At 32.0% G+C, this 26,266-nt stretch overlaps 3 protein-coding genes and 1 long non-coding RNA gene across 5 annotated transcripts; 2 read left to right on the forward strand and 2 right to left on the reverse strand.

Moving 5' to 3' along the window:
• Positions 1-525: 525 nt before the first annotated feature.
• On the forward strand, positions 526-5,080 carry LOC133695314 (peptidyl-prolyl cis-trans isomerase CYP65). Its single transcript, XM_062117239.1, has 11 exons — positions 526-877; positions 959-1,021; positions 1,119-1,222; positions 1,964-2,055; positions 2,149-2,238; positions 2,345-2,420; positions 2,515-2,879; positions 3,343-3,599; positions 3,688-3,976; positions 4,457-4,567; positions 4,677-5,080. The coding sequence occupies exons 1-11, from the start codon at positions 750-752 to the stop codon at positions 4,887-4,889; spliced, it is 1,788 nt and encodes a 595-aa protein (XP_061973223.1). The 5' UTR covers positions 526-749; the 3' UTR covers positions 4,890-5,080.
• A 4,995-nt stretch (positions 5,081-10,075) lies between these two features.
• On the reverse strand, positions 10,076-14,770 carry LOC133694937 (uncharacterized). Of its 2 annotated transcripts, none has more exons than XM_062116624.1 (3): positions 14,407-14,770; positions 13,260-13,762; positions 10,076-11,148 (listed from the first exon to the last, which is right to left on the reverse strand). In XM_062116624.1, the coding sequence occupies exons 1-3, from the start codon at positions 14,447-14,449 to the stop codon at positions 10,297-10,299; spliced, it is 1,398 nt and encodes a 465-aa protein (XP_061972608.1). In that variant the 5' UTR covers positions 14,450-14,770; the 3' UTR covers positions 10,076-10,296. The 2 variants fall into 2 exon arrangements, with proteins under 2 accessions (XP_061972608.1, XP_061972607.1); XM_062116623.1 differs by having other exon boundaries at positions 13,260-13,866.
• A 4,786-nt stretch (positions 14,771-19,556) lies between these two features.
• On the forward strand, positions 19,557-20,303 carry LOC133694399 (uncharacterized). Its single transcript, XM_062115899.1, has one exon. It carries the CDS (start codon positions 19,557-19,559, stop codon positions 20,301-20,303), a length of 747 nt encoding a protein of 248 aa, XP_061971883.1.
• Positions 20,304-23,984: 3,681 nt separating this feature from the next.
• LOC133693367 (uncharacterized) lies at positions 23,985-24,885 on the reverse strand. The gene is made up of 2 exons (XR_009842116.1): positions 24,687-24,885; positions 23,985-24,608 (listed from the first exon to the last, which is right to left on the reverse strand). It is a non-coding gene; the product is annotated as an uncharacterized LOC133693367 (long non-coding RNA).
• Positions 24,886-26,266: the final 1,381 nt, after the last annotated feature.

Genomic DNA, 26,266 nt, shown 5'->3' on the forward strand with positions numbered 1-26,266 from the left:
CCAACATTGTTTATCCAATTTATTATCCAATCTTTATGTTTTAACCTACATATGAGTTTAAATTTATTACTCTGAATCGATGTTCATGACTCGAGTTTAATATATATTTTTGGATTTATTAATTCTTTGCATACACTTAAATAATGAGTAAATTTGCTTTTCGATTCATTAAACTTATTGCTCACTTATCTCATTTCTTAATCACATTTCTTGGTTCATTCAATCCATTTTCATACTCAGAACTTGTATTCTACATTAATTATGTTTATTTATTCATCTTTATCTTTACATTTCGTTTAAATATTAATATAAAATTTTTTACTCAATTAAAATAAACTTTAACTTTAATTTTTTTTTAAAAAAAATTCTGACTCAATTTTATAATAAATCTTTAATATTTATAACAAAATATATTTACGACATTTGTATAAAATTAAATATTAAAAATAATTTAAATCAATATGTAAAATTTATACAGTACATTACCTAATTTATGGGAAAGTTCATCTTGGCCCCTTTTACTCGTCCACTAATAGGAAATGCTGAGCAAGGCCCAATTCATCAACTCTAGATATTGGATAGAAAAAGCACCCGACCGGACTTTGTTCGAAGTAGCAATAATTCCTCCTCGGCGATTCACCGCCGCAGTTGGCTACTCTGACGGTCTCAAGCAAAAAGGCAGTAGCAGGAATAAACCCTAAAAACCCACTAATAAAAGCCCTAAATCAAAGTCGATTTGTAAGAGAAAGATGGGGAAGAAACAGCACAGCAAGGATCGAATGTACATAACAAAAACAGAATGGGCCACGGAATGGGGCGGTGCCAAATCCAAACAACTCCAAACTCCTTTCAAACGTCTTCCTTTCTATTGCTGCGCGTACGCTCTCTAAAATATACCCATAAGATCTTGCAATTATTATTTATTGATTTTTTTTCCTTGTGGTTTGTTATTTTGCAGTCTTACATTTACGCCGTTTGAGTTTCCAGTTTGCACAGCAGATGGCAGTGTATTTGATTTAATGTTAGTATCCTTTTCTTTTCTTTTAATCTTTTGTTGATGTCAGTGCTGAATTTTGATGATGATGATATGTTACTTCTTCTTTCTTTTTTGTGTCAAGGCACATAACTCCGTACATAAGGAAGTATGGGAAGCATCCTGTTACCGGAGCTCCGTTAAAGCAGGGTGATCTTATACCACTCAATTTCCATAAGAATTCCGAAGGTGCGGCTTTTCTTGCTTTATAGTATTCGAAAACTTAATCCGATCACTGAAAGAAGTAAGATGATTTTGTGAATGTATACAGGTGGTAGAAGCTTATCTAAATTTTAATTCGATTTCATTGTTATTCAATCTTGAGATCATTCTGATTTAAGTTAGGAGGAAGAGAAGAGAGAATTAATGCTGAGAAGGATGGTATTTTGTGGAGAAAACTTGTGAATTTAGTACTCAAATATAAGATTTTCTATGTGCTTTTGAGGAAGACTTAAGTAGGCGGTGGCATCTTTTGAGTTTGGAGTTGAATAATCACATCATTAAGTTATGTATGTTGATCTTTGCTGTCTAAGTCGCTAGGAGAGCCTAACATTGGCATGTCCTTTTGGATTAACCTAAATGTGGCTACATCTTTCTCACGGTGATTAGTTTAGTTTTAGTTCAACCAATTCTATTGCTTTGTTTACTTGTTTCCTTGAAATTAAGCTCAAATGTTTGATAAATACTTTTTTCCTTTTAATTTCATTACTTTTGTTGTATTTTTCTTCCGTGGTCTACTTGTAGGAAAACTTTCCTCATACCCACTGTATTACTAAAGCCTTCCAATCTCTCACTTCATACTGCTTCCAAATGGTTGTTTGATGCAAAATTTGCCATTTGTTTGATGATTCTTCCGTATCTGGATGTCTACGCAACTTAGTTTACATCCATGTGCTAACCATATTACTATATTTTGTATTTTCTTTATAGGAGAGTATCATTGCCCTGTGCTGAACAAAGTTTTTACAGAATTCACACACATAGTTTCTGTGAAGACTACAGGAAATGTGTTCTGCTATGAGGTAGCTTTGTTCATTTTTTGCTTGTTCATTTATTGTCCATAGTCATTCTCTTGTTTCTTTCTGCTCTTATTTATTCATTTGCTTGTCTTATAGGCAATTAAAGAATTAAACATCAAGACAAAAAACTGGAAAGAACTACTGACAGATGAACTGTTCACTAAGGATGACCTCATAACAATTCAGGTGACTGATAAATTTACATTACATTCCCTTAGCCATGTTACACCATGTAGGTGATGTTGCCTATCACCTAAGAAGCTGCTCTTAACTCTGCGGGTATGCTTTGCAGAATCCAAATGCCATTGATAGTAGGAATACTCTTGATTTTGATCATGTTAAGAATGCTCTGGAAATTGATGATGAAGGTAGGCTATTTCCTTTGCCAACCTTTCTGGTTCAAATGCATTGTTTTAATATGCCTTTTCAAACTACAAGGTGACTTTAGACTTTGTTTTCCAGAGCTAAAGAAGATGAGTTCAGATCCATCTTATAATATAAACATATCTGGAGATATCAAGCAAATGTTGGCAGAGCTTGGAACTGAGAAAGGAAGGCAAATTGCTCTTCATGGAGGTGGAGGCAGCAAGGCCCAAAATGAAAGGGCTGCTGCCCTTGTTGCCATTTTGGCTGCCAGGTCACGCATTAAAGAGGATCCCCAATCAACTTCAAACAAACTTCCAAGAGCTTATAGTATTGTAGATGCTGCATCTGCTTCAGTGCATGGAAGAAGTGCAGCAGCAGCTAAAGCTGCACCAGATGACAAAACTGCTGCTCGGATAGCTATGCACATGGCTGGTGAGAGGGCGCCTGTGAATTCAACAATGGTAAGTTTTTCCCTAGGCCAAGCTTTCTGCAAGACACAAGATCAGACATTAGAGAAATTTTTATGCTACTATACTCTCCTCAAATAAAAGTTGGACCTGCCATCACAACTACCAATGTGTCCCACTTTTATGTGATCAGGAAGCAGTACTCTAGGAATGCTGAAATTGCTCATACTAGAGCCGCAAACCAATGATCAATCTGGGATTTACTAAAGCATGCCTCTAAGTATGAATAGCTGAATATACTTTGTTCTCTCCTTTTGACCTTGAAGTCTTATCCCAGTGTCATATAGCTGTGACAAATACAATCACTGCTTGTTTTCATTTTTGACATGATCTGAATCTGGTTTTTTCTATCTCATTGAGCAATGGGAGTTTAATCTTTTTTTGTTCCCTTTTTTTAGGGAAGATATGAAAGATGCAAAATGGGAACACCCTGTTTTGACTTGATTTTTTGCTTCAGGTAAAGAGCCGTTTTACAACTGGTGCTGCTTCACGATCCTTCACTTCAACCTCTTTTGATCCTGTCACAAAAAATGAGTTTGAATATGTCAAAGTTGAAAAAAATCCAAAGAAGAAAGGTTATGTTCAGCTGCAGACAACACATGGAGATCTAAACATTGAGCTTCACTGTGATATAACTCCAAGGACTTGTGAGAACTTCATCACTCATTGTGAGCGAGGTTATTATAATGGAGTAGCTTTTCATAGAAGCATTCGGTATGTTATGTGAATTTGATATTTTTCATCACTCTGTAAATGTAGACAGACCATAGATGTTGACCAAGAATTTATCCATCGTCTGTAGGAATTTTATGATTCAAGGTGGTGATCCTACTGGCACTGGGAGAGGAGGCGAATCTATATGGGGGAAGCCTTTCAATGATGAGCCAAACTCCAAGTTGCTCCACTCTGGAAGGGGTGTTGTCAGCATGGCTAATAGTGGTCCCCACACCAATGGTTCTCAGTTTTTCATCCTCTACAAGTCTGCCAATCATTTGAACTTTAAACATACAGTTTTTGGTGGAGTTGTTGGTGGCTTGACTACATTGGCGGCAATGGAAAAAGTTCCTGTTGATGACAATGACCGACCTCTGGTGAGTTATTCAGTTTTCTTGCTCATATATATATTTGGGTTCCTTGACTAATTTGGTACAATAATGGTATTTTTACAATTGAATGGCAGTTGACTTGGAAAATGTGAAGTGAAAAATACATTATTTAGTCTGTGGACAGCAAATTCTTTGATAATACGATATCCATAGGCTTGTATTAGTTATTTTCATAAAAGTTGACTTCTTGTAAGTATTGGGGGAGTCGGATATCAAAATTTTGTGAGATATGGAAAGTTGAAGTCTCATAAGTAGCATGTGAAGGGAATAACGTTATCATTTACTGAATCCTTGACCTTTTCTCCTCTCAATTAAAATGCTTGCTAGGACCTTCGTGTTGCAATAACAAAAACCTGAAAGACACTACAGTTGCTCTATATATTGCTGCGTCATGAATTTATATCAAATAAACTGCTTGTGATCCAATGCCTCATATTTGTCTTTGTTCATCTACAAATAATGCAGGAGGAGATAAAGATAACTAGTGTAACGGTATTTGTCAATCCTTACACAGAACTTGATGAAGAAGAGCAAGAGAAGGCTAAAGATGAGAAGGATATCGGGGACGAAGAGAATGTAACTTTCTGGGCCCCTTTTGGAGTAGAGAAGCGGCATTTTAAGTTTCTTTTCATTAATTTTGGTCTTGAGAGAGTGATGTGGATTTTGTCTGTTTGTTATTTTTTAGGAAAAGATTGGGTCATGGTATAGCAATCCAGGCACAGGAACTACAGAAAGTGGAACTGTGGGTGGTGGTGGTGGTGTTGGAAAGTACTTGAAAGCAAGAAATGCTAAAACTGAATCCACTGCAATCGACAGTGGTTCATCAACAATTGCTGTGACGAAGAAAAGGAAAGTGGGAGTTTCGGCAGCGGAGTTCAAGGACTTCTCTGGCTGGTGAAAATTTCCTAATTCGTGTACCGAACTCAGACATTGGAATATGCGGCATAGATGGAGGTAGGTAAGCAGAACATATTCTTTCAAGGTGCTTAAAAATTAGAAGTAAAATTTTGAAGGGTGGTATTTCATTGTTGAGGTTGTCTGTACAATAAGATGTATTATTAAACTAGTAGCAGAAATAGTTTGTTTACATCTGATGAGTGCAGATTTTGTCCCGAGCACTCTCTCTCACTCTCGCGCGCACACAAGCACGCACAAGTCAGCACCCGTAAAGGTGAAATCACTCTTATATGCTGGTATAATTAATTTCATGCTGGATTGTCATTATCTCATGATGGACGACGCCCCATGATTTTCCTCAAATTATGTTTCTCCTTAATCTTTTGGGGCATAACTATATGCAATTTGACATTCCAGTAAACAAAGATATTTCTGTTTCCAATTTTGATGGAGATACTGCGATCTCCTTTCTTTACTGTCACTCCTTCCGAAATATCCCCAGCCACTTCGTAGTCCCGTGCTTTCCCTGCCTCTAAAGGACAGTTTAATTTGGTTAAACCCGACTTAAATTTAAAGTCTTTTGATGGATAGTTTTTGTGCTTTTAATCTTATTTTTGATCTTTTTATACAAATCAAGTAATTTTGTTCCTTTGTTTAAGATTTCATCCATAGTTTTTGATATAGAACTAAGAAAATGATTCAAATACCCTCAGCTTCAATAAATTTTTAACCTAATTATTATACTTTAGTGAACTTCATCAAAGCTCTGTCGTTTCACCATTGGATAATATGGTCATTGACTTATTCCCGATTCTGATAGCTTCAAGTATTCTTCTCAGGAGCTTGAAAACACTGCTGGCTTTTCTTGCCTCATTTTTCCACTGCTTATTATAAAAGAAGCATGTTATATCGAATGTGACCTAAGGAAGAACGGAAAGATTACACTAACATTGCTTCTGTTTTTTTCCTCAATTGGCTACATGGATTTAATTATTATTCTTTTCAAGCAAAATGACTTTTCAAAACATTCATCTACTTGTGTCCAAGTTCTGTCAATTCATACCTCAATCTTAACATTTTTTTTTTTTAAATTGGGTCAATCAAATATTTTCATTGGTTTTTTAATTTTTTATATGATTTTTTTAGTAAAAATATTTAATGATAACTTAAATTAATAACAAAGATTTTAATACGATTAAATTATTAATTATTTTAATTAAATAAACAGATATCATGTGATTACAATTAAACAAATAAAGACAGGTATTGAATTCTAAAAATCACAATCTTACTTTCTCAAAACACTTAACATTATTTACGAATTATTTATTATACTCGATCCATCTAATTTACAAAAAAAAAAAAGAATCTTAATAAGAAAAACTCATTTAATACATAAATATATATTTTTTAACTCAAAATAACAATTATTTACCTAATATGTAAATCCAATATTAGCTTTAGAGATAACCAAACATTCCTAATAACCTAAAAATAACAATCATCATAAATTATTTGCTCATTAGTATCCAATTCAATACATGAGATTGTTTCTAATTCCTACTTAATAGCTTAAATGCCCTAAAATTCCCTTCAAAAATCACCCAACACTAGAACCATGTTATTGCAACCCCTTGTTTTACTTATAAAATACCTACTTATTTTAATAATTAAATATAAAAAATAATTATGTAAAACTTATGGCAATTATGTTCCAAAAATAATAGCATTATAAAATCTGATCGGAAAAAGGATGAGAAATATTTTTTTTTTATTTCAAGTAAAGCAGTATTTTAAGAAGTGGGTGTGGAGAAAATTATTGACTACAATGCTAAATCATACCATGTATCTTTTATGTATTTTTTAAGCCAAAATATGATTTTTATTTTTTGAAATACTTGATCATATGCACACCAAATAAAATATATTTTTTGTATTTTTTTTTTGAAATGAGAAATGTTTTTAGAAAATTTGGAAAATTTTTAGATTTCAATGAAAAATATATTTTTTAATATTAGGATATATCTTATAGTATAAGTCTAAAGCCCTGATATTAAATAAAATTGTTGAAAAAACATGAGAGGAATTTATTTTAAATTGGTCCTTGAACGTTTTTAGATTTTTTAGGAAATTATTTTAGGCTTGTTTAGCAAAAAAAAAAGAGTAAGTTTTATTCAAAACAAAACATTCAAAATAGGTATAAGGGTATGTTTTCCAAACAACGCCTTAGGCTAAAAATTTTTCAACAAAAAAAAAAAAATAGCCAACCAAACAAAGTTTTATTACCTGACCCAAAACAAAACTAATCGGGTTGACTCAAAAACACTGGTTCAACCCTGTAACGAACCGAAAACCATGGTTTGACCCGAAACTAAAGCAAAATAAACAATTAAACCAAAAACATATCAAAAGTAAAAAAAAAAACACAAAAATATAAAATCTTCTGACAAAAACAGATCAAACACAAAGAACATAAAAAACACGATGAACATTCAAATCGTAACCCAGCAAGCACAAATCATAAACCAGACAAGTTTTCATGCAATCAATGACAAGGTTTTATTTGTAATCATGCAAAAATCAAGCATCTATTTTCTTCGATTAACACTCAAAAGTCATGACGGATCAAAATGTGTTTAGGGAGTTAAAAGAACCTTATAATATGCATCAATATATGTTATTGGTGCGCTTTAACTCTAGATTATTTGTTAAAAATGAGTGTAAATACCGATAAAAAATTTTATTGGTAAAATTATTAAATCTAGTAATAGATGACACACTAAAGATTAAAACTAGCATATAAAAAAAATATTCCAGATAAATTTTTGTTAGTAGATAACAATATTAACCTAGATGGATATTTTCAATGTCAATCAAATAATTAATTTCCCCCCATCAACAGTTTCAAAGATGTCAAAAGCATCAAAATGCATGATATCTAGCAGATTATGATGCTCATCAAAATTCTATTTTTGTCCCTTTTCCTTTTTTCTTTCAATGATGCTTAGTAAATGTCAATAAAATATTTAGATGCACAACAAATACGTGACTAGTGACCTTTCATTCCACCTCTAAAGAGGTTAAATTTTGTGCTTTAAAAGGCTTATTTTCTTAATCTTTTCCCTTCCCATCTCATTATTTTCTTGCTTTTTAAATTTGGGATGTTATTATTACCGTGATATTCATAGTTGTTATAGCCATGATAATCAGATGTTGTAGCATTCACTTTAAAGTATAGCTCTAAACCAATTTGTCATAATTGATGGTTTTATTAAAATTTAATTTTTTTTTCCTTAGCCTTTTTATAAAAAATTTATTGGCTTTCAATTTGATCCTTCAATTCAAATTGATAGTATTATATTTTTCAATTTGATCCTTATTTTTTTTATTTCTATTTTTTTCTTTTATAAAAGTTATTATTCTTTTCAATTTCACCTTTTTATCAAAATATTTTTTTACTTTTTATATCAATTTTGATCTTTATTTTTTAATCATTTTTTATTCTTTTTCTAAATTAAATTTTCTTTTCAATTTCACCCTTCAATCAAACAAAAAATTAATTTTTTTTTAAATTTTATTGTTCAACATTTGATTAATTAGAAATTAGACTTCATGTTTTTTTTCAAATTAGGTGTTTTGGGTTTAATGATCCAAGTCACGGGCTTGCAAAGTTAACTCTATTTTTTTATATATATAAAAGGGTTTTATAATCCTCTTTATTTTTAATAGAGTTATAAGAATTTTATGATCTGTATCGTGAATTTAGCGGGATATCTCGAGTTAGCTCAACCTTTATTACAAAGATTACAGATTTGTCATGATTGATTTTTTTATGCCATGTTTTTTTATCTCATTTCAACATTTGAATATCATTTTTTGCACAAAAAATTAACTTGTCCCTGCAGCAAGCGCGAACACAAAGACTAGTACATTACTAAAAGGAAATCCTCTTTCAATATAGAAATGACATAGTTGTAAATTTTTTCTGTAGCGATGGAAAATCAATAAAAAAATTTTAGAAAAATATTTTTTCTTAGATTTTTTTCCTTCTTTTATATATACTTCACATATTTTTCATTTTACACTTGGCCTATTTATCACCATTTTATTTCTTCATTCTTATGTAATAGTTTTTAGTTTTTCCTTTTCCTTTATTTACATTTAAAAAAAAATTATTTTTTTATTCTTTACACTTGAAATATTTATTATTCTATTTTAGCCATTCTTTTTGCTCTTATCTTTATTTTGTTATAATTTTTTTACTTTTTTCTTTTTTTCTTTACATGTTTTTTAAACAATTATTATACAAAGACCAAAAGAAAATAGTATTTCACAGTAGCAATTGCAACATTATTTCATTTTTTTACTACGTTAAAATTTAGCTTATAATCTTACATATTTTTATTAACGCATATGATCTTCATTTTATTTTATTATATGTAAGCATCAATTTTTTATTCATTATTATATTTTTTACTTAATGTCAAAAAATAAATTAATAAAACTTAAACATTTATTATTTTGCATTAAAAAAATATTATTCAACCCACAGCGAGTCAAGTCTAATATAGATGCGTTAGCAATTTTTTTTTATTTATTGGCGCAAAATATTTCTTAATTTATTTAATTAATACATGTATAGGCTTTTCAATTTATTTATTTTTTATTATTATTATTATTTGTTAAAAACACATTAAAAAACTTACATATTTAATTATTTTACCAAAAAAATTATTTAATCAGCTATAAAATACAGTTCAAATAGCTAACCACCAAGAACTCAGGCTCATCCTACTAGGTGTTGGAAGGACGAAGGAGCGGCCAACACTTCATTATCTCTTGATGTGCTAAAGATGAAAGCACTAAATCTATAAAATTAAAGTTTTTAAGTAAAAATAATTAACCAGTTCATGTTACTAAATCAACCAGCAAACCAATTGAGTCATAAAATTAACAATAACATTACATGTTAAGTTGCTATATTTTAACAGCACAACATATTTAAATATCATTATTCTAAAGCACAACAATTATCTTATTATATTTAGTGATAATATCACGACACTTCTGAAAAGCAATAAAATAAAAATATACAATTTCACTAATTTTTTTTAAAAATTATATTATTCAACCAAAACTTTTAACTTTCTGTGAGATTTAAAAAAAAATCCAATGAAGCTGAGAGAATTGGTACAACTGCAATGTTATTAGCAAAATTTGCATCTCATGAATGGTTTATATAGGCAAGCATCCACCCATTCCTCCTAAAAGCTAATATTAACAGTGCCTAAACAAAGATATGTATTAAATCAACGCACAAGCTTTTTAATTACAGGCAGACAAGTGAAAGAAGACGCAAAAGAGCAATCACGGATGATACACTGAAGGCTTGATATCAAATAAACTTGTCATTTCAGCCCTCTCCTCCCCGAAGGAAGTCTCCACTTTCTATGCCAGTAAATTGATACCCTTGACCAGACTGGGAATCCGAAATCATAATCCAGTGGTCGATCCGCAGGCCCTCCAACTATCAAAGGTAACCACACATACCTCGAGTCCCTCAAGTCTGCTGGGTTCCAACGATCTGCTATAAAAATAAATGAACCTGGAAGACCTGTCAAAGGAAATACATATGTACCTTGTGCAAAAAATGTAGTCTGTCGAAACATTTTGTTCCCTCCAACGCATGGGTTTCCCATAGTTTCCCATGGTCCCATGATTGACTCTGCTGCATGGGCTAGGGCCTCATTTGGCGCCCAGCCAGTACAACCAGAAGTGATCATGTAATAAGTCCCCTGATACTTAAATAGAGCCGGGGCTTCCCTGTGCTGTCCAATTAAAATTCTTCGCACAACATGTGTAACATCAAGATAATCTTCTGTAAGTGGTCCAATGTGAAGCTCGCTATTGTCCTCAGAGGAATATATGATATATGCTACACCATCATCATCCTTGAAGATTGTCATATCCCTGCTGTCAAATCCATGGGGCTGTTTGCTGTGGAGGTAGTTGAATGGACCAGTTGGATAATCGCTAATGGCAATGCCAACAGCAGCTTTGGTGTAGTTGGCATCATCAATGTGCATCCACATTACATACTTTCCTGTCTTCTCATTGTAAATCACTTTTGGCCTCTCAAGCACATTGGATTTATGGAGGTCACAGGTTTCATTTGCCTCTTCTGCTTCCAGTACGATGCCCTCATTTTTCCATGCCCAGAGGTCCTTGGAGGAATAGCAACCAACTCCTATGATATCCACCTGAACAAAAGTGCATAGAAAGACCTCAGTGAGTTACATGTGCTCGATAACTGAAGCATAAATTACATCATAGGCAAATGGAAACATAAAACATATTATTAAAACATGAACAATATCAAAGACCTATCTTAACCCAAAAGCTCAAGTTATTAGATGTGGCTTAAAAAATGGTTTTATATTCTCTCTAACACACCATTAAGTAAAATTCCATTGGGCTTGAAACTTGGACAAACCTACCACTATCTTATGCTTAATTTTTAATTTAATTTGAGAATGAAGTCATAAGATTTGATCTCATGACCATGTGTTCATTAAAGCTTTAATACTAAAACCATCTACCCAAAAACTCAAGCTATTGGATGAGGCTCTAAGAATGGTTTTATATTAACTCTCTAACAAACACAAATAAAAGTACAAGGAGATGGATAACATGACAGGTTTTATTTGTTACAAGAAATATTTGAAGTTTCTAAATCAAATTTCCTGTACATATGATAATTTAAGGGAATCTTTTAATAAAAAACAAACACTTCATGCATAAGCACTTCCATGAGAATTAGAAATTAAGACACTGCAAGTATTTTACAAGACATTTTTAAACTAGAAGCATAGATAGGACTAGCTTTCCCGGCTTTTGTACATCTCATAACAATGTTTAAATGTACAACAGTACTGTATGATAACCCTTGTACTATATGATGAAAAACAAATCAAAACAACCTTTTTACAATTCAAGAATATTAATGATAAGTAGAGAATGTTGAGAGCTGAACAAAATGAAAATGCTTTCTTATGGATAGAGGGAGGGGAAGACAATTAAACCATGACAAAAACAAAGCCTCAATCCTAAACTACTTGGGGTCAGTTATATGGATACTTTTGCACCGTTCTGCACAATCATATTCCAACCCGCCTCAATAACAAGAAATTTTAAATCCTTCCATGTCACCTCCATCCATTAAAAACATCTCAGTAAAATATTTATAATTGCCCATTTGAAGTTTGGTTACCTCAACAGTACATGTCCACCAGTTATCACATCTTAATTGTGGAATTGTCTTGATTTGGAAAATAGTCTTTGAAATGATTTTCACAGGCTTTAGTTTAGGATTATTAAAGGACTGTTACTCTGAGCCAAGAAATCAACATAATGCATAAGTAAATATGTCTAAGAAGCAAAATGTACATATTTTCCACCTTAGTTAAGATAAGGTGGGAACAGATAATCTGAGGCATCCTACATATTATGGGTTAGAAAATTGCACAATCTTCTATCAGTGGGTTTCAGAACATTATGGATACAAGGAATTATGAAATTAATTACTGTTTGCTTTCAAGGGTTAGAATAGCTTAAAGAAGATAGTTTAAAATATGGTGACCAAATAATTCACATTTGAATCAACATGGATATTATTAACAGACACAAGCTTCAAAATGGACATGCATTCTTGAACACGCTCATTAATATCACTGCATATTGGATGATCAAGCACTGCCACCATCACTCTATAACAGTCTGACTACAATGCATTCCCATATAGTAATATTAACTTCAGTATTGCACTCAGACTTATAGGGGCTATTAGGCCACATATAATTTCTTGAAGCTATACAATCACTCCAACTTGGATGATAGGAGACCAAAATCATTTTATTGGTTTAAACCTTGCCAAGCACATGAACTCTAAAACCCACAAAAGAAAAGAAAAATAAAAGCATAAGAACCAGATTCAAAAAGCCAAAATCTTTACAGAAAAATCATACTGATCTTGTACATCAAACTAATAACATATCACTACTCCTAAATAAACCATTGGCTCCAATTAAACCTAGGTCTCCTAGAAGTGGCCATCAAAGTTGAGACTAATTCAGTATGACAACTGATTCCATGTATAACATTTGATAATGAAATCATGTGGTAAAGCAATTTCTCCCCAATTTCAAGCTTCATAAATGGAAAAAAATAAAAAATACCAGGGGCATCCCAGCACAACCAAGAATAATTCTGGCTGGGCATGTAAACCATATGCAAAAGTTCCAAAAAGAAATCAGTACTGCTAGAGAAACCAATCTAAAATTTAAAAGCATGATAGTGTGAATAGCTAACTTACCCGAGCTGCTCCTTTTTTGTGAGCATGGTAGGTTGGTCCATCTTTATATTCTCCGTACCAATAATAAGTCCTTGAGCTTTCATCATATAGAATTCCCCCTCCATGAGCTTGAATTGGATTTCCCTCAGTATCCAACCAAATTCTTCCAGGATAATAGTTGAAACTGTCATTCCCAGAATCATTCATTGGATCTATAGCAGTTTTCATATCAGGAAAGAACACATGCCTAAGTTGGGAATTCTCATCAAGAAATTCATCAATCAGTGTGGTCGGCCTCTTAGGCCTTCGCTTTGCAGCACGTGGGGACCTTTTTCCTTTCGGTGGAGGTATTTGGATATTCTCCTCTTCCACCTCTTCAAGTTCACGGAAAAGAGTGTGATGACTGGTATGAAATTGGACATCTCCAACTTTTCCACCATTATGGCTAACAAGGGAGTACAAGTGAAGGGACAGCAGAAATCCCACCAAGCTCCATACAACAACAGATGGTGAACATCTGCTCCCTGCATTGCAATGGAAAGTGGTTGGTTTCCTGTATTTGTTCCTCATTGTCATTTTCTATCCTCTTTTTAACTCCATGATAATGCAGCAATTAACAAAATGCAACCTACGGATATCCAATAAACCCGGCCAAAAATAAGTCACAAAAAATCTAATCTATATTTGTTAAAGAAAACTATTGAGTTCATGCAAAGTAAAGAGCAAATCCAGACACGATTAGAACTTTTAAAGATGGATTTAACTGAATTGACTGAAATCAAGTGTAGATATAGTCCAAAACACTCATTTTACAATTTGTACATTGGTTTCTTTACCTTCTAATTTCAATTACCAATAGCCAGCCTATTTACTATAAAGGGAAGACCTTCCCAGGTTCACAATCATGAGGATCGTTATCCAGTTAGAACGACCGCTTACAGAAATAGTAGCAAAACTAGAAGAACTTCACCCACATGGCAATTTCCCGACTGTTCAATACAGCAATCAGCACAAAACCCCATATTGCAAAAGCCAAAAAAACACAGTATCCCAACAAAAAATAAATAAATAAAAGCAAAGATATAATAAAAAGGGAAAATGCAAAAAGGATCATAAAAACGTGCAAGCAAACCAATAAATAATTAAAGACCAAAGTCAAATAACTTACCTGACAAATAACGAAGCATGAGTTGAAGAGAAATTCTAGACATGGGTTTCACTATCGAGGTGGCAGCAACAAGAAACTAGATTAACAGACCAAGCAATCCATGCCCTTCTACTGTATCAGCCAATATGAATAAATCATCTAACTTCACAGAAACAAGAAAAGAGAAGTTGGGTAGTTGGCTTTTTGTTGTATTTGGATCTGAAGAAGAGGTGGTTGTTGATGATATTGATGGTGACTCGAGACCAAAGATGCTATGGTAGCGCTCTCTCTCTCTCTCTCTCTCTCTCTGTTTTCAGCAGTGTTTGTTGGGAGATTTTGATTTCTTAATACGATTTATCTGGAAGATGTTGTGTTGCTAGACTGCTGTAATAATAATAAATGAATCTAACGATGAGTCCGCGTCCTTTGACTTTAATCGTGATCTTTCTCAAAATCTATCCTTTTATTTTTATTTCAAATTAATTTATAAACTAAGAGAGAGAAGCGTTTGCATTATAAATATATTTAAAAAATTATAAATTCTTCTGTAATTGGAAAATAAAAAATATTATTTATATTTAATAAAATAAATAAAAAATATATATGAAATGTTACTTAAATATTAAAGTGAAAAGATAATCTTTTTTTAATAAAAGCAAAAGATATATTCAAATATAAATATTATACACTGATTTTTTTATATGTTTTTTAATTTTATTTTAGAGATTAATTCTAGTTGTTAATAATAAATTATTATTTTTTTAAATGTATCTCATAAATACAACTTAATTAAGAGAAAAATATAAACAAATTATAATAACTTCAAAGCATTATGAAATTAATAAATATTTAAAGATATTAATTATTATCTAAGTAGAAAAAATCAATAAAAAAATGCTAGCCCCGCGCCTAGCCAATAATAAAAAAACTGAGGCACTCCTAGTAAGGTTTTGTTTTTTAAGGATTTGCTCCAAATTGTTTTTAAATGAATTACAAGTTTTGTTGTGGCAAATAATATATTATTGAATAACTTTTCAATCTTTTAAAATCAGGGCTTTAGAGCATCTCCAACAACGAGAGAGATACAAAGGTAAATTTAAAAAGTTATATTTTTAACTTTTATTTCGGTTTTTATTCACTTTAATTACTCATGTAAATGAATAGCTAAAATAGTTATTCATTCTTCTATGTAGAAATGACAAAAAAAAATAATTGTTGATCAACAACTATTTTTATAGCTATTGACCAACAATTTATTTAATTTCTTTAAAAGCAGAAGGAAAGAAACTTGTAAATTTTAAAATCTTGTATTGTGCCTCACCCTTCTCTCAAATTTAGAAAAACAAGAATCAATTATTCTCTGATTAATTAATAACATCGATTGTGTTAATTAGCTGAAATTAAAAGGTATGCTTGTTTAAAAGCTTTTTATATTTTCTCTTTTATATCTTTTGATTTTTTAGACCTTTTGTTGTTAATTTGATATATGTGATGATTTTTATTTCTTTGTTATTTTATGTTTTTGATATTGTTTAAAGATGACAATTTTTATTTATGTTGTTATCTTTAACAAAATTGAGAGGAAATAATAATGGTAGCTGATATTGATAAAAATATAGAGTGACATATTTAAAATTTATTTTTTATTGTCTGTTTTAATTTGAGGTCAATTATATTTTGTCTTGTTGAAAATGCAATTAAACTAGTATATCAATCCTCTTTTAGTTCTAAAAAAAAGGTCAAATTGTAATGTTAGAACAAGTAGGAGGCCATGCTTATTATTAATTACATGTATGGAAACTATAAAATTACTAGACATTGAATGTGAGCTTCTTTTACACTCTCTTATAAGGTTTTAACTTGAGTTTTTTTTTTTAATGTAGATGGATTCAAATTTTCCAAGCTCTTTTACCAATTTTCTTATGAATGAGTCAGAAGATATTCTTCCTCAACCAAGTGATTCTAATCAATTAATTGATGACTTAACATACTCGAATTTAAATGTCCATACAATAAAAAAATCACAAAAAAGTAAAAATTTCTCACCAGAGAAAGATTGTTTACTTGTCTCTGCATGACTAAATACAAGCAAGGATCCAATTATAGGAGTTGAACAACAAACAAAACAGTTCTGGGCTCAAGTACATGCTTACTTGGTAGAAAACAGAGGAAACTTGAATAATCGTTTCCAAATAAACATCTCAAGTAGATAGCAAGAAATAAATAGAGAAGTCGGTAAATTTGTTGAATTTGTTTCTCAAATTAAAAATCATCAGCAAAGTGGAATGACCGAAGAATCAAGGGTAATTTTAATATTCATTTTCATGTTAAATTGTTTAACACATATTTTAACATTATTTAATTTCTCTAATTTTTTACTAGATTAATGATGCTCGACAAATGTATGCTTCTTGCGTTGACAAACGATTTCAACTAAAACATTGCTGGGTTATCTTAAGAAAAGAACCCAAATGGCAATTTGAGTGTGCAAGTCAACATCAAAGGTCAAACAAGAAATAAAAAAGTCATGTCAATGCAAGTCCGGCTTCATTAGCTCCATCTACCCCTGATTCTATTAGTTTAGGAGAAAACAGTGAACTGTTGATTTATCAAGATAGATCAATTGGTCAGAAGGTTGTAAAGGAACGACTTAAACGTAAACAAGGAAAAGATAAAGTTTGAGAGATAACTGTAACAAATCTCTTATAATAAGTCAGGGATACTCTAGTTGAAATTAAGGATCAGAAGAAACAAGATAGAAAAATTATGTTAGAGCAACAAATTACGATGATTCAACAAAGTCAAGAGAAACAAGAATTGGACAGGATTGAGAAAGAAGAACAAATTATGAAAATGAATATTTTTAATTTGGATCCAATTTCAGCAGCATATTTTCAAAATAGAAAGTTAAAAATTATGCAAAAGAGAGGTTTTAATTTTTAATTAACTAGATTGATTTATTGTTTAATATAATGTATTTTTAATTAAATATGTAGAAATTTCTTGGTTATTTTAAATATATTGTTATAAAAGTGGCATCAATTCATAATATTTTTTTAAAGTTCTTCTAACACTTAACAATAATAAGTAGGATTAATTAACTTAAAAGATAACAATCATAATAAAAAAAAAACATAAAAAACTTGAAACTTATGATGACATAAGAAGTTTAAATCTAATAAGGCATGCCTAGTAAGGTTTTGTTTTTCAACGACTTGCTCCAAATCTTTTTTAAATGAATGACAAGTTATTTATTGTGGCAGACGACATATTATTGGATAACTTTTCAATCACTAAAAATCAGGGCCTTATAGCCATAGTTACACCACTAACAAACCCACCTTTTTTTCGTCCAACAATTCTAGCCTAACTATTACAGCACCATCAATAGTAGTTGCAATCAATGAAAGAAAGGAAGAAAAAAAGAACACGAGAAGGTGCAAGAAAAAAAAATAAACAAAAGACTTTCTTAGCCTAATCTCCCTTCTAGAATGGCAATGATCTTCATCATCGTGTAAAAGCATAGAGAACAAGGGGCACACTAGATCAAGTAGTCCACATGTCTCCTTCCTTCATTGGAGCATGGGTTCACGTGCCACAATCTCGGTCACATACCTGGCGTGTGCAACCCACATATTATCATTGTTTTAATTCTTTTTTCCAGGAGTTTCTACCTAACTCTAGCATTTTATAAAGGTCGTTTTCGAACCCCTAACATATTTTAATGTTTATCCTAGATAATGTTTAACATGTTATTGGTTTTTATATGAATTGTGATGAAATATTTGAACTATTAGGTCCATACCATAGTGAATCTTGGGGTATGAAACTATCGAGATTTAAGTTTATAATGTAGAATAATAATGGAATCAATACACTGCGATAGAACTGGGAGAATTGGGATTGATTTTAGTTTATCTTAGATGTAATTGTTTGGCTTTAGTGTTGAATTTTTTATGCATAGATATATGTGTTGAAGTGTGTCTGTTTGTTATGAAATTTATGCCAAAAAACAAGTGATACAATTATTTTGAGAAAGTAAACCCCGACCCCAAATTTGTGAACTAATGTTAAATGGGAAAATTATCAATAAAAAATAATAAATTAAGAGGGAAAATTGTTGTGATTTGAAAGGAAAATTTCTTTCAAATTAATTTAAATCTCACATGAAATAAAGTAATAAATTGGTACACTAAATGTCAACTAGTGACAAATCATGCAAATTCACGATCAGATAAAATAATTATTTAAAAGAATATTTTTATAAATTAGAGTGAAAATAGTTAGACGATGACGACAACAACAACAACAATAGTAATAATAATAGAATGGAACTCTGATTAAAAAATGTATAACTTTACTCACGAATAACGTTGACTGATAGTACAAGCCTCATGTACAATCACGTAAATGTTCAATAAAAAAATCTCAAAACTTAATAAGACTGGATGAGATATTTTATTTATTTATTGGTGGGTCCTGATCAAAATTTATTTCGCACCGAAGCACGTTGCTTAAAAAGAAACAAGAAAAGAAACCCACCAGAGGTGAGTTAAATTTTTTACCCCAAGACCGAGAGGAAAGAAAAACCGTAAAATTGGGATGGGAAGCGCATCACAATGCACAACACATTTTAGTGGTAGTTTTCTCTTTGTTTTGTTGAAGTTTGGTACCAAAGCTGGAACAGGATTACTTAGTAGTAATCTAGTGCATTATTATCTATCTGTTAGCTGATAGCATTATCTAGATTATGACATTTCTTTAAATTCATTTGTTTAAGCTTATCTAGGATTAGACTAGCTTGTTATACAACTCTTTTGATAAGGGAGAACATAGTTGGTACGTTTCTTTAGTGCTTTATTGTTCTTTAATGTTTGTTTCCTTCTATAAATAAAACATTGGGGATGGCAGTAACCTACTGAGATATTTTCTGCTCCTTGTTCTTTCAATTGTAAAGTCTTTGTTCTTTGTTCTTTGTTCTTTTTCTCAGTTCATAAACATTAGTTTGTTCTTTATATTTTAGTTTTTTACAATAATTGGTAACAGAGCTCCTCTAATCTTTAAAGGGTTTGTGAGGGAAAACACGAGAGAATAGTAAGGTTAAATCAAAGCTTTCTGCTTTGAAGGGTTTGTGAGTGATACACGAGAGATTAAGTGAGTTTTTTTAAGCAATGGATTCTGCAAATTTTCCAGCAAAAATATCAGTGTTCACAGGGCAGAATTATGGTGTGTGGGCCGTAAAAATGGAAACATATCTCAAAGCTTTTGACTTGTGGGAGATAGTGCAGAGTGATAGGCAACCCACTCCACTAGGAAACAATCCTACGATTGCACAGATGAAATTTTTCAATGAAGAAAAGGCAAAGCGATTCAAAGCTCTTACCTGTCTTCATAATGCTGTGAGTGAAGAAATCTTCTCAAGGATTATTGCTTTTAAATCTGCCAAAGAAACGTGGGATAAATTAAAAGTAGAATTTCATGGCGATGAAAAGTCAAGGAAGATGCAACTTTTAAATCTCAGAAGGCAGTTTGAAGGTCTGAAGATGAGAGAAATCGATACCATCAAAGACTTCTCTTCTCAAATTTCAAAACTTGTGAATCAAGTGAAATTTGAACATAAAATTTGCTCTTTAGAAAATTCTAAAGATTTCTCAGAAATGAGTCTGCAAGAACTGGTAAATGCATTTCAAGCTGTGGAGCAAAGACAAGCTTATAGACAAGAAGAAACAAGCGAAGGAGCTCTTGTTGCAGTTTACAAGGAGAAAAGTCGGTCTAAGAATTTTTACGGAAACAATCAAGAAGAAAAAAGAGAAAAAGGGAGAGGTTGTCAATCTAATAACTGGCAACAAAACAGCAACAACATCTTCACTGAAGGGAAAGAGAAGAAAGAACATTTTCTTGCTTGCAAATTCTGTTAGAAAACAAATAATCTTGAAGCCTGGTGTTGGCTCAAGAATGCACAATGCCGAAACTACAAGCAATTTGGTCACATCCAAAGATTCTGCAAAAACAAAGCAGAAACTGTAAAACAAGCTCAAGTAGCCCAGAATTCAGAAGTGGAGGACGATCTTTTATTCATGGTTACAATACAGGAGATGTGTAACACAACCAAGGCAAACGACTCATCATGACTTATTGATAGTGGCTGCACTAATCACATGACTGCAGATATGAGCTTATTTAAAGATTTGGATAAAAGTTATCTATCTAGAGTCAGAATTGGCAATGGAGACTATGTGAAGGTTGAAGGAAAAGGAGCAATTGAAGTAGAAACAATGCCAGGTACAAAAACTCTGAAAAATGTGCTTTATGTACCTAAGATTAATCATAATCTAGTTAGTGTGGGACAATTAATTGAATCCAGTTACTCAATATTCTTTAATGATGGAGTATGTGATATTAAAGATAAAAATAGAGTGCTATTGCTTTCTGCTAAAATGATGAATAGAAGTTTTAATGTTGATTGGAAAGAAGTATGTTTGAGTGCTAACACTTGTGAAGACAATGAATCTCTTCTTTGACACAAACGGTTGGGGCACTTCAATTATGCAACTTTAAAAAGAATGGATGACCTGCAGATGACTCATGGTTTACCAGATATACAGGAACAAAAGAGTATTTGTGAATCCTGTCAGTTAGGAAAACAAACTAGAGTTGTTTTTCCTAACAATGCATTCAGAGCACTGTCAAAACTCCAGCTTTTATACACAGATATGTGTGGGCCAATGCATAATGAATTATTGAATGGTTCAAAGTATTTTCTTCTATTTGTTGATGATTATAGTAGATTTTGCTGGATTTACTTTTTGAAATCAAAATCTTATGTGTTTGCTGAGTTTGTTAAATTCAAAATAGCAATTGAACTAGAAACATGAAACAAGTTTGAAGATATGAGGGGAAGAATTGGAATGTGTAGCTTTGGAACCAAGGAGGAGTGTTGAAGTTTGGTGCCAAAGCTGGAACATGATTACTTAGTAGTAATCTACTGCATTGCTATCCATCTGTTAGCTGATAGCATTATCTAGATTAGGATGTTTCTTCAAATTCATTTGTTTAAACTTATCTAGAATTAGACTAACTTGTTATACAACTCTTTTGATAAAGGAGAACATAACTGGTACGTTTCTTTAGTGTTTTATTTTTCTGTAATGTTTATTTTTTTCTATAAATAAAACATTGGGGATGACAATAACCTACTGAGATATTTTCTGCTTCTTATTCTTTCAACTATAAAGTCTTTACTTTTTATTCTTTATTTTTTTTTTCAGTTTATAAACATTAATTTGTTTTTTATATTTTAGTTTTTTACAAGAACCTTCCGTTTGGATTTCTTTGTACCCGAAAACCAACTACGCGCACGACCCTCTTCTCTTGTTATCTCGCTCGCTTGTGTGAAAAATATAGTTCTCAGACATCTTTTAATCCTTTCCATGCAATTGGATTTGTCTCGGTCTTTATCTCGGTCTCGGTCTTGTCCGATCAGAAATAACGCGGTTTCGAACTTTTCCTCTTGATAGTTTGAGGTAATTCAAGTTGTTTTTATTTATTTATTTATAAGACATGTCGCGTTCTTGCTTAAATTTGTATCCGATTTCATTGATTCTCGCGTTAATATGTGCTATTCGACGTTTATAATACTCAATACCTTCTTTCCATGTTTTTTTTCTCAAAAAAAAAAAATTATCGCCATTTGTTTTTATAGTGCTATGATAGTTTTTTTGTGCGAAATTAGGATTTTTTGTTTAAAAGCCATTTTTATCTTAAAATCAGATTGTCGAATTTTGATTCTATACAAAGTTTGACAAATGTAACAGGTTGCCTTGCCATGGGTTATGAGGGAATTTTGGGTTCCTATTCGAGCTGCTAATTTTTGTATTTTTCCAAAATTGAGCATTTTAACTATTTTACTCGTGTATTTCCAGTAGCCATTGGTTTTAACTAGAGCAACTGTCCGTTACTTTATCGAACACTATAAAAGATTATAAACTGCAATGCGAGGATATGATAGAGAGGTAAGCCATTGTATCTAGTTTAATATCAAACTTCTAATTTTCAAATAAACTATTAAGTGCATCTCCCCCCCACCCCTCTTTTTTTTTTTTAATTATTTAGTGTTGTGATCATGCAGGAAGATGAGTATTATGATGAATATGAGGAGGAAGGTGAAGAGCAAGTTGAGGAGGAGGAATATGAAGAACGAAAACCCACTGCAGAGGAAATGGAATATCTTGATTTAAGGGAGCAGATTAAAGAACAAATTAGAAAGAAAATGCAGAAGGAACATGGTTCTGCTCTTTCTAAATCCCAAGAGAAAAAAAAGAAACTTCCATCAGATAAGTGAGTGACGCACTTATTTTTCTTTATGCATTCAAACTTGTTTTTTTTATTGTCACGATGGAATGCACTGTTTTTTCCATCTAAAGATGATTGTTTTTTTTTTTAGTTCAACGTGGGTATTCAGGCCAATTTGCACGTACCTTGACTAATCTCACGGGTCATAAAGTTAACGACTATATAAACCTCCAGTGGTCATCATATAAGTAACCATATGACTCGAACTTGAGACTATATAGAGAGCAAACTTCTTAATCCTAACTTCTTATTATTAGACTACCACCTAGATGGTTATTCAATAATGGTTGTTGGTAGTACATGTTGTTGAACTTTTGTAAATGCAAAAGACATAGAACTGCATTCACACTCTTGAACACAATAGTGTTCGATTTGTAATTATGCTCTATCATAGACATGCTTTGGCAATGCCTTCCTGTACACATCCGAGGATGCAAAGTTGGTTTGTGTTCTTGCTCATGTGGCTCGATCACGATGTTCGGGGATTTTAAGTGGTTGATTGTTTAGGCAAGCTCTATTAATGGGTCTGCCTTTGCTACACTAGAATATCAACTGCCAAGCCATTGAAGCCTATTCTAAGATAAATCTTTTGAATTTGGTCCCAATAGATCAGCCAAACATGTCCTTTGTGAGTATGGTTACCTGGTTAGGGTGATGGTATAGCTCGTTTCTTATAAATTCTCTAAGAGACGCAGCTCATTATTGGTTTGTTTGACAGTGTGATTACGGTTATTTTTTAAATAGTTTTTCGTGTCAAAATGCATGTCAATGATTTTTTTTATTTTTTAAAAATCATTTTTAACATCAACACATCAAAATAATTTGAAAACACTAAAAACATATTAATTTAAAGTTAATAAAAAAATAAAAAAATTTTAAATTTTGTCAAAAACGCTTTTGAAACGCAAAAGCAAACAAGCTCATCATTCAGGGTCTAAAACCTACTCAGTCGTGGTCTCACCTCGGGAAACTCTCACTCTAACTATGATCATTAAAATACTATTTATAGGATAATTACAAAAAACATTCTATACTTTAGTCTGTTTTTTATTTTTCATTTAAAGTTTTAAAAAATACAATTTCTTTCAAAACTTTAATAATTTTATTACACTTTACATCTCGTAAATCATTATTTATAAGTTTGCTATTGTAATAATTTTAATGGCTAAAATGCCCTTGGTGACTAAAAAAAAAAACTGAAAATAAATAATCTTTCCTTCAAATAAATATTTTTTTAACAATTTCAAAACATCAATATTTGAGCCAAAACTACCATAGAACAACTCAACACAATTTGTATACACCAGAAATAGAAATTGTGATCAAATTTGAACAAACAATTGCTTGTATTATGAAATCTAGCATGTAATTACACAGAGGAATCTGGAGCATAAACCTTACTAGAGAGGGAAATATTAGAAGAACCAAGAAACCTCTACAAGTACAAATTTGTTCCACGAAATTCATCTATTGGAGCATTCAACAAAAACCAGATTCAACCAACTCCAAGCCTATGGAAGAGCCAAGGGAGACCGGTTCATGCCAAGGAGAAGGTGGTTCGATGCCCTTGTGATTTTGACCATTGGCAATCCTGTCATCAAAAGCATAAATGCTATCTACCATCTCAATCGATGACCGACTATCGATGACAGCCAGCTGCAAAGGCGGATACCACTACCTTAACTCCCTCCTTTACTGATATATCACCACATCCTTCTTACCGAAAAGTTTATAAAGTCTCGATCGACGATGGACTATCTGCTCCTCCCTCTTAAAGCTAGAGCATCCCACCGATCCAAAAGGTTGAGCAGGCCTTCTTCTCCTTCTTGCTCAGTATGGACAAAGCCTTCATGATTTGATTATCACCCGTCCTGATGAACAGTAACCCTAATTTATTAAATTGGGGGTTTCCATGATTTTAACAACGTCCATATTAGTATAAAACATACCTAGTGTTTTTAGAGAGAAATAAACTGTAGAGAGAAATCATGTTTGGAAGAGAGAAATGAGGTTGGTGAGAAAATTGTGCAGATTTATATTTATTAAATACGAGGTTTCTTCTAATTTGATTTGTCCTGTTGACCATGGAGGAAACCGTGATTTCTCAAACCTTATATGGAAAATGAAAAACGGAACAAAGTATAGGAGGTTTTTTGTAATTATCTTTTTATTTTTTTGTCTTTTCATTTAAGTTCATCCTCTGAGATTAATCTCAACAGTCTGAACTTATGGTCAGGTGTAGGATTGTTAAATTGCTTGCATTTTTCCTTTATTCATGCTTATCTTTGTTAATGATTTGGTTCACATCAGTGATTGCATTTTCTGCCGTTATGGCTCATTCTGTGGCCCTTCTCAGCCAGTTATTGCTCAAAGAGTAATTCAAGAAAGCAAGTCATTACTAGAAAACCAACATTTGGCTCTCAGAGTTTCAAACTCCCAGCATGCTGTATGTATCATAAACCTTTTGGTTTTGCTGAATCTCGCGAGACATGCATGATGCAGATTTGATGTTTGTGGAGCTTTGTGACATCTGATTAAAAATTGGTGAAATCTCAGGTGCCTAATTTTGCTTGTTCTTATCAAGGTTGCTCTAAGGTTTGCAATCTACAAATAGATAATTTTCCCTACTCATGGTGTGTGCTAGCCCCACACGTAGTGATATGGAACTGCTTTTATTAGAAAAGGGTGTCTCTGATACTAGAAATTTAGTATATTAATATCATATTATTTTTGGAACCAGTTCAATTACTGTAACATCTTGAATTTTCTAGGAATGTCAATTTGGTTAACTTAGTTTTTTCATGAAAAGAATGGCAAACTTACAACTTGAAATGGACCTTGGTATTGAGTGAAATGAATATTTTGACAGAAAATCCATAACCTTAATAGTATCTGTGTGATCTAATCTGAAATTTTGTGTCATGGTTTGCGTGGTTTGTTCTCTTAGCTTTTTGGTTGTGGGTTTTGTTGATTTGAGACTGCTTTTCTTTAGTGATCTGCAACTGCAAGTGCTGTGATGTAACTATATTATTCGATAGTTTTACCCATATCTACCTAATGTTTTGTCCATGTTTTATATATAAAATACCTTGATATTCTTTATTTTATGTTCTGAAGGTACTTTTGGATGAAAGATGCAAAAAGGAGTAAATTGGAGGTAATTGACAGATTTGACGTTCAGTCGATGTTTTGTGCAGAGCGTGAGTTCTAGAGATCGAAATGAAGTGATTCCAGTGGCACTAAAAAGTTAACATCCATACCTTTCTGGAAATGTAATGCAAGAAAAATAAAAAGAGAAAGATCATGGAAATCACATCCTGCAAAGTCAAATCTTGCATTCTGCCAGTGTTGATCTTTGATCATTCAAAATTTAATATCTGGAGCTACAGAAGTCCAATTGATGCAAACTCATTTTTATTGGATTCCTAATTCAAAGACCTATCCACGCTCCAAATTTAAGCCAAAAAAGATGTCATATGAGGGAGATATGATTTTCCAAAGATGACAACTGAATTCTGCCAGCAAACAG

The sequence above is a fragment of the Populus nigra genome, chromosome 5 (genome assembly GCF_951802175.1).
Source record: "Populus nigra chromosome 5, ddPopNigr1.1, whole genome shotgun sequence".
Lineage (NCBI taxonomy): Eukaryota > Viridiplantae > Streptophyta > Magnoliopsida > Malpighiales > Salicaceae > Populus > Populus nigra.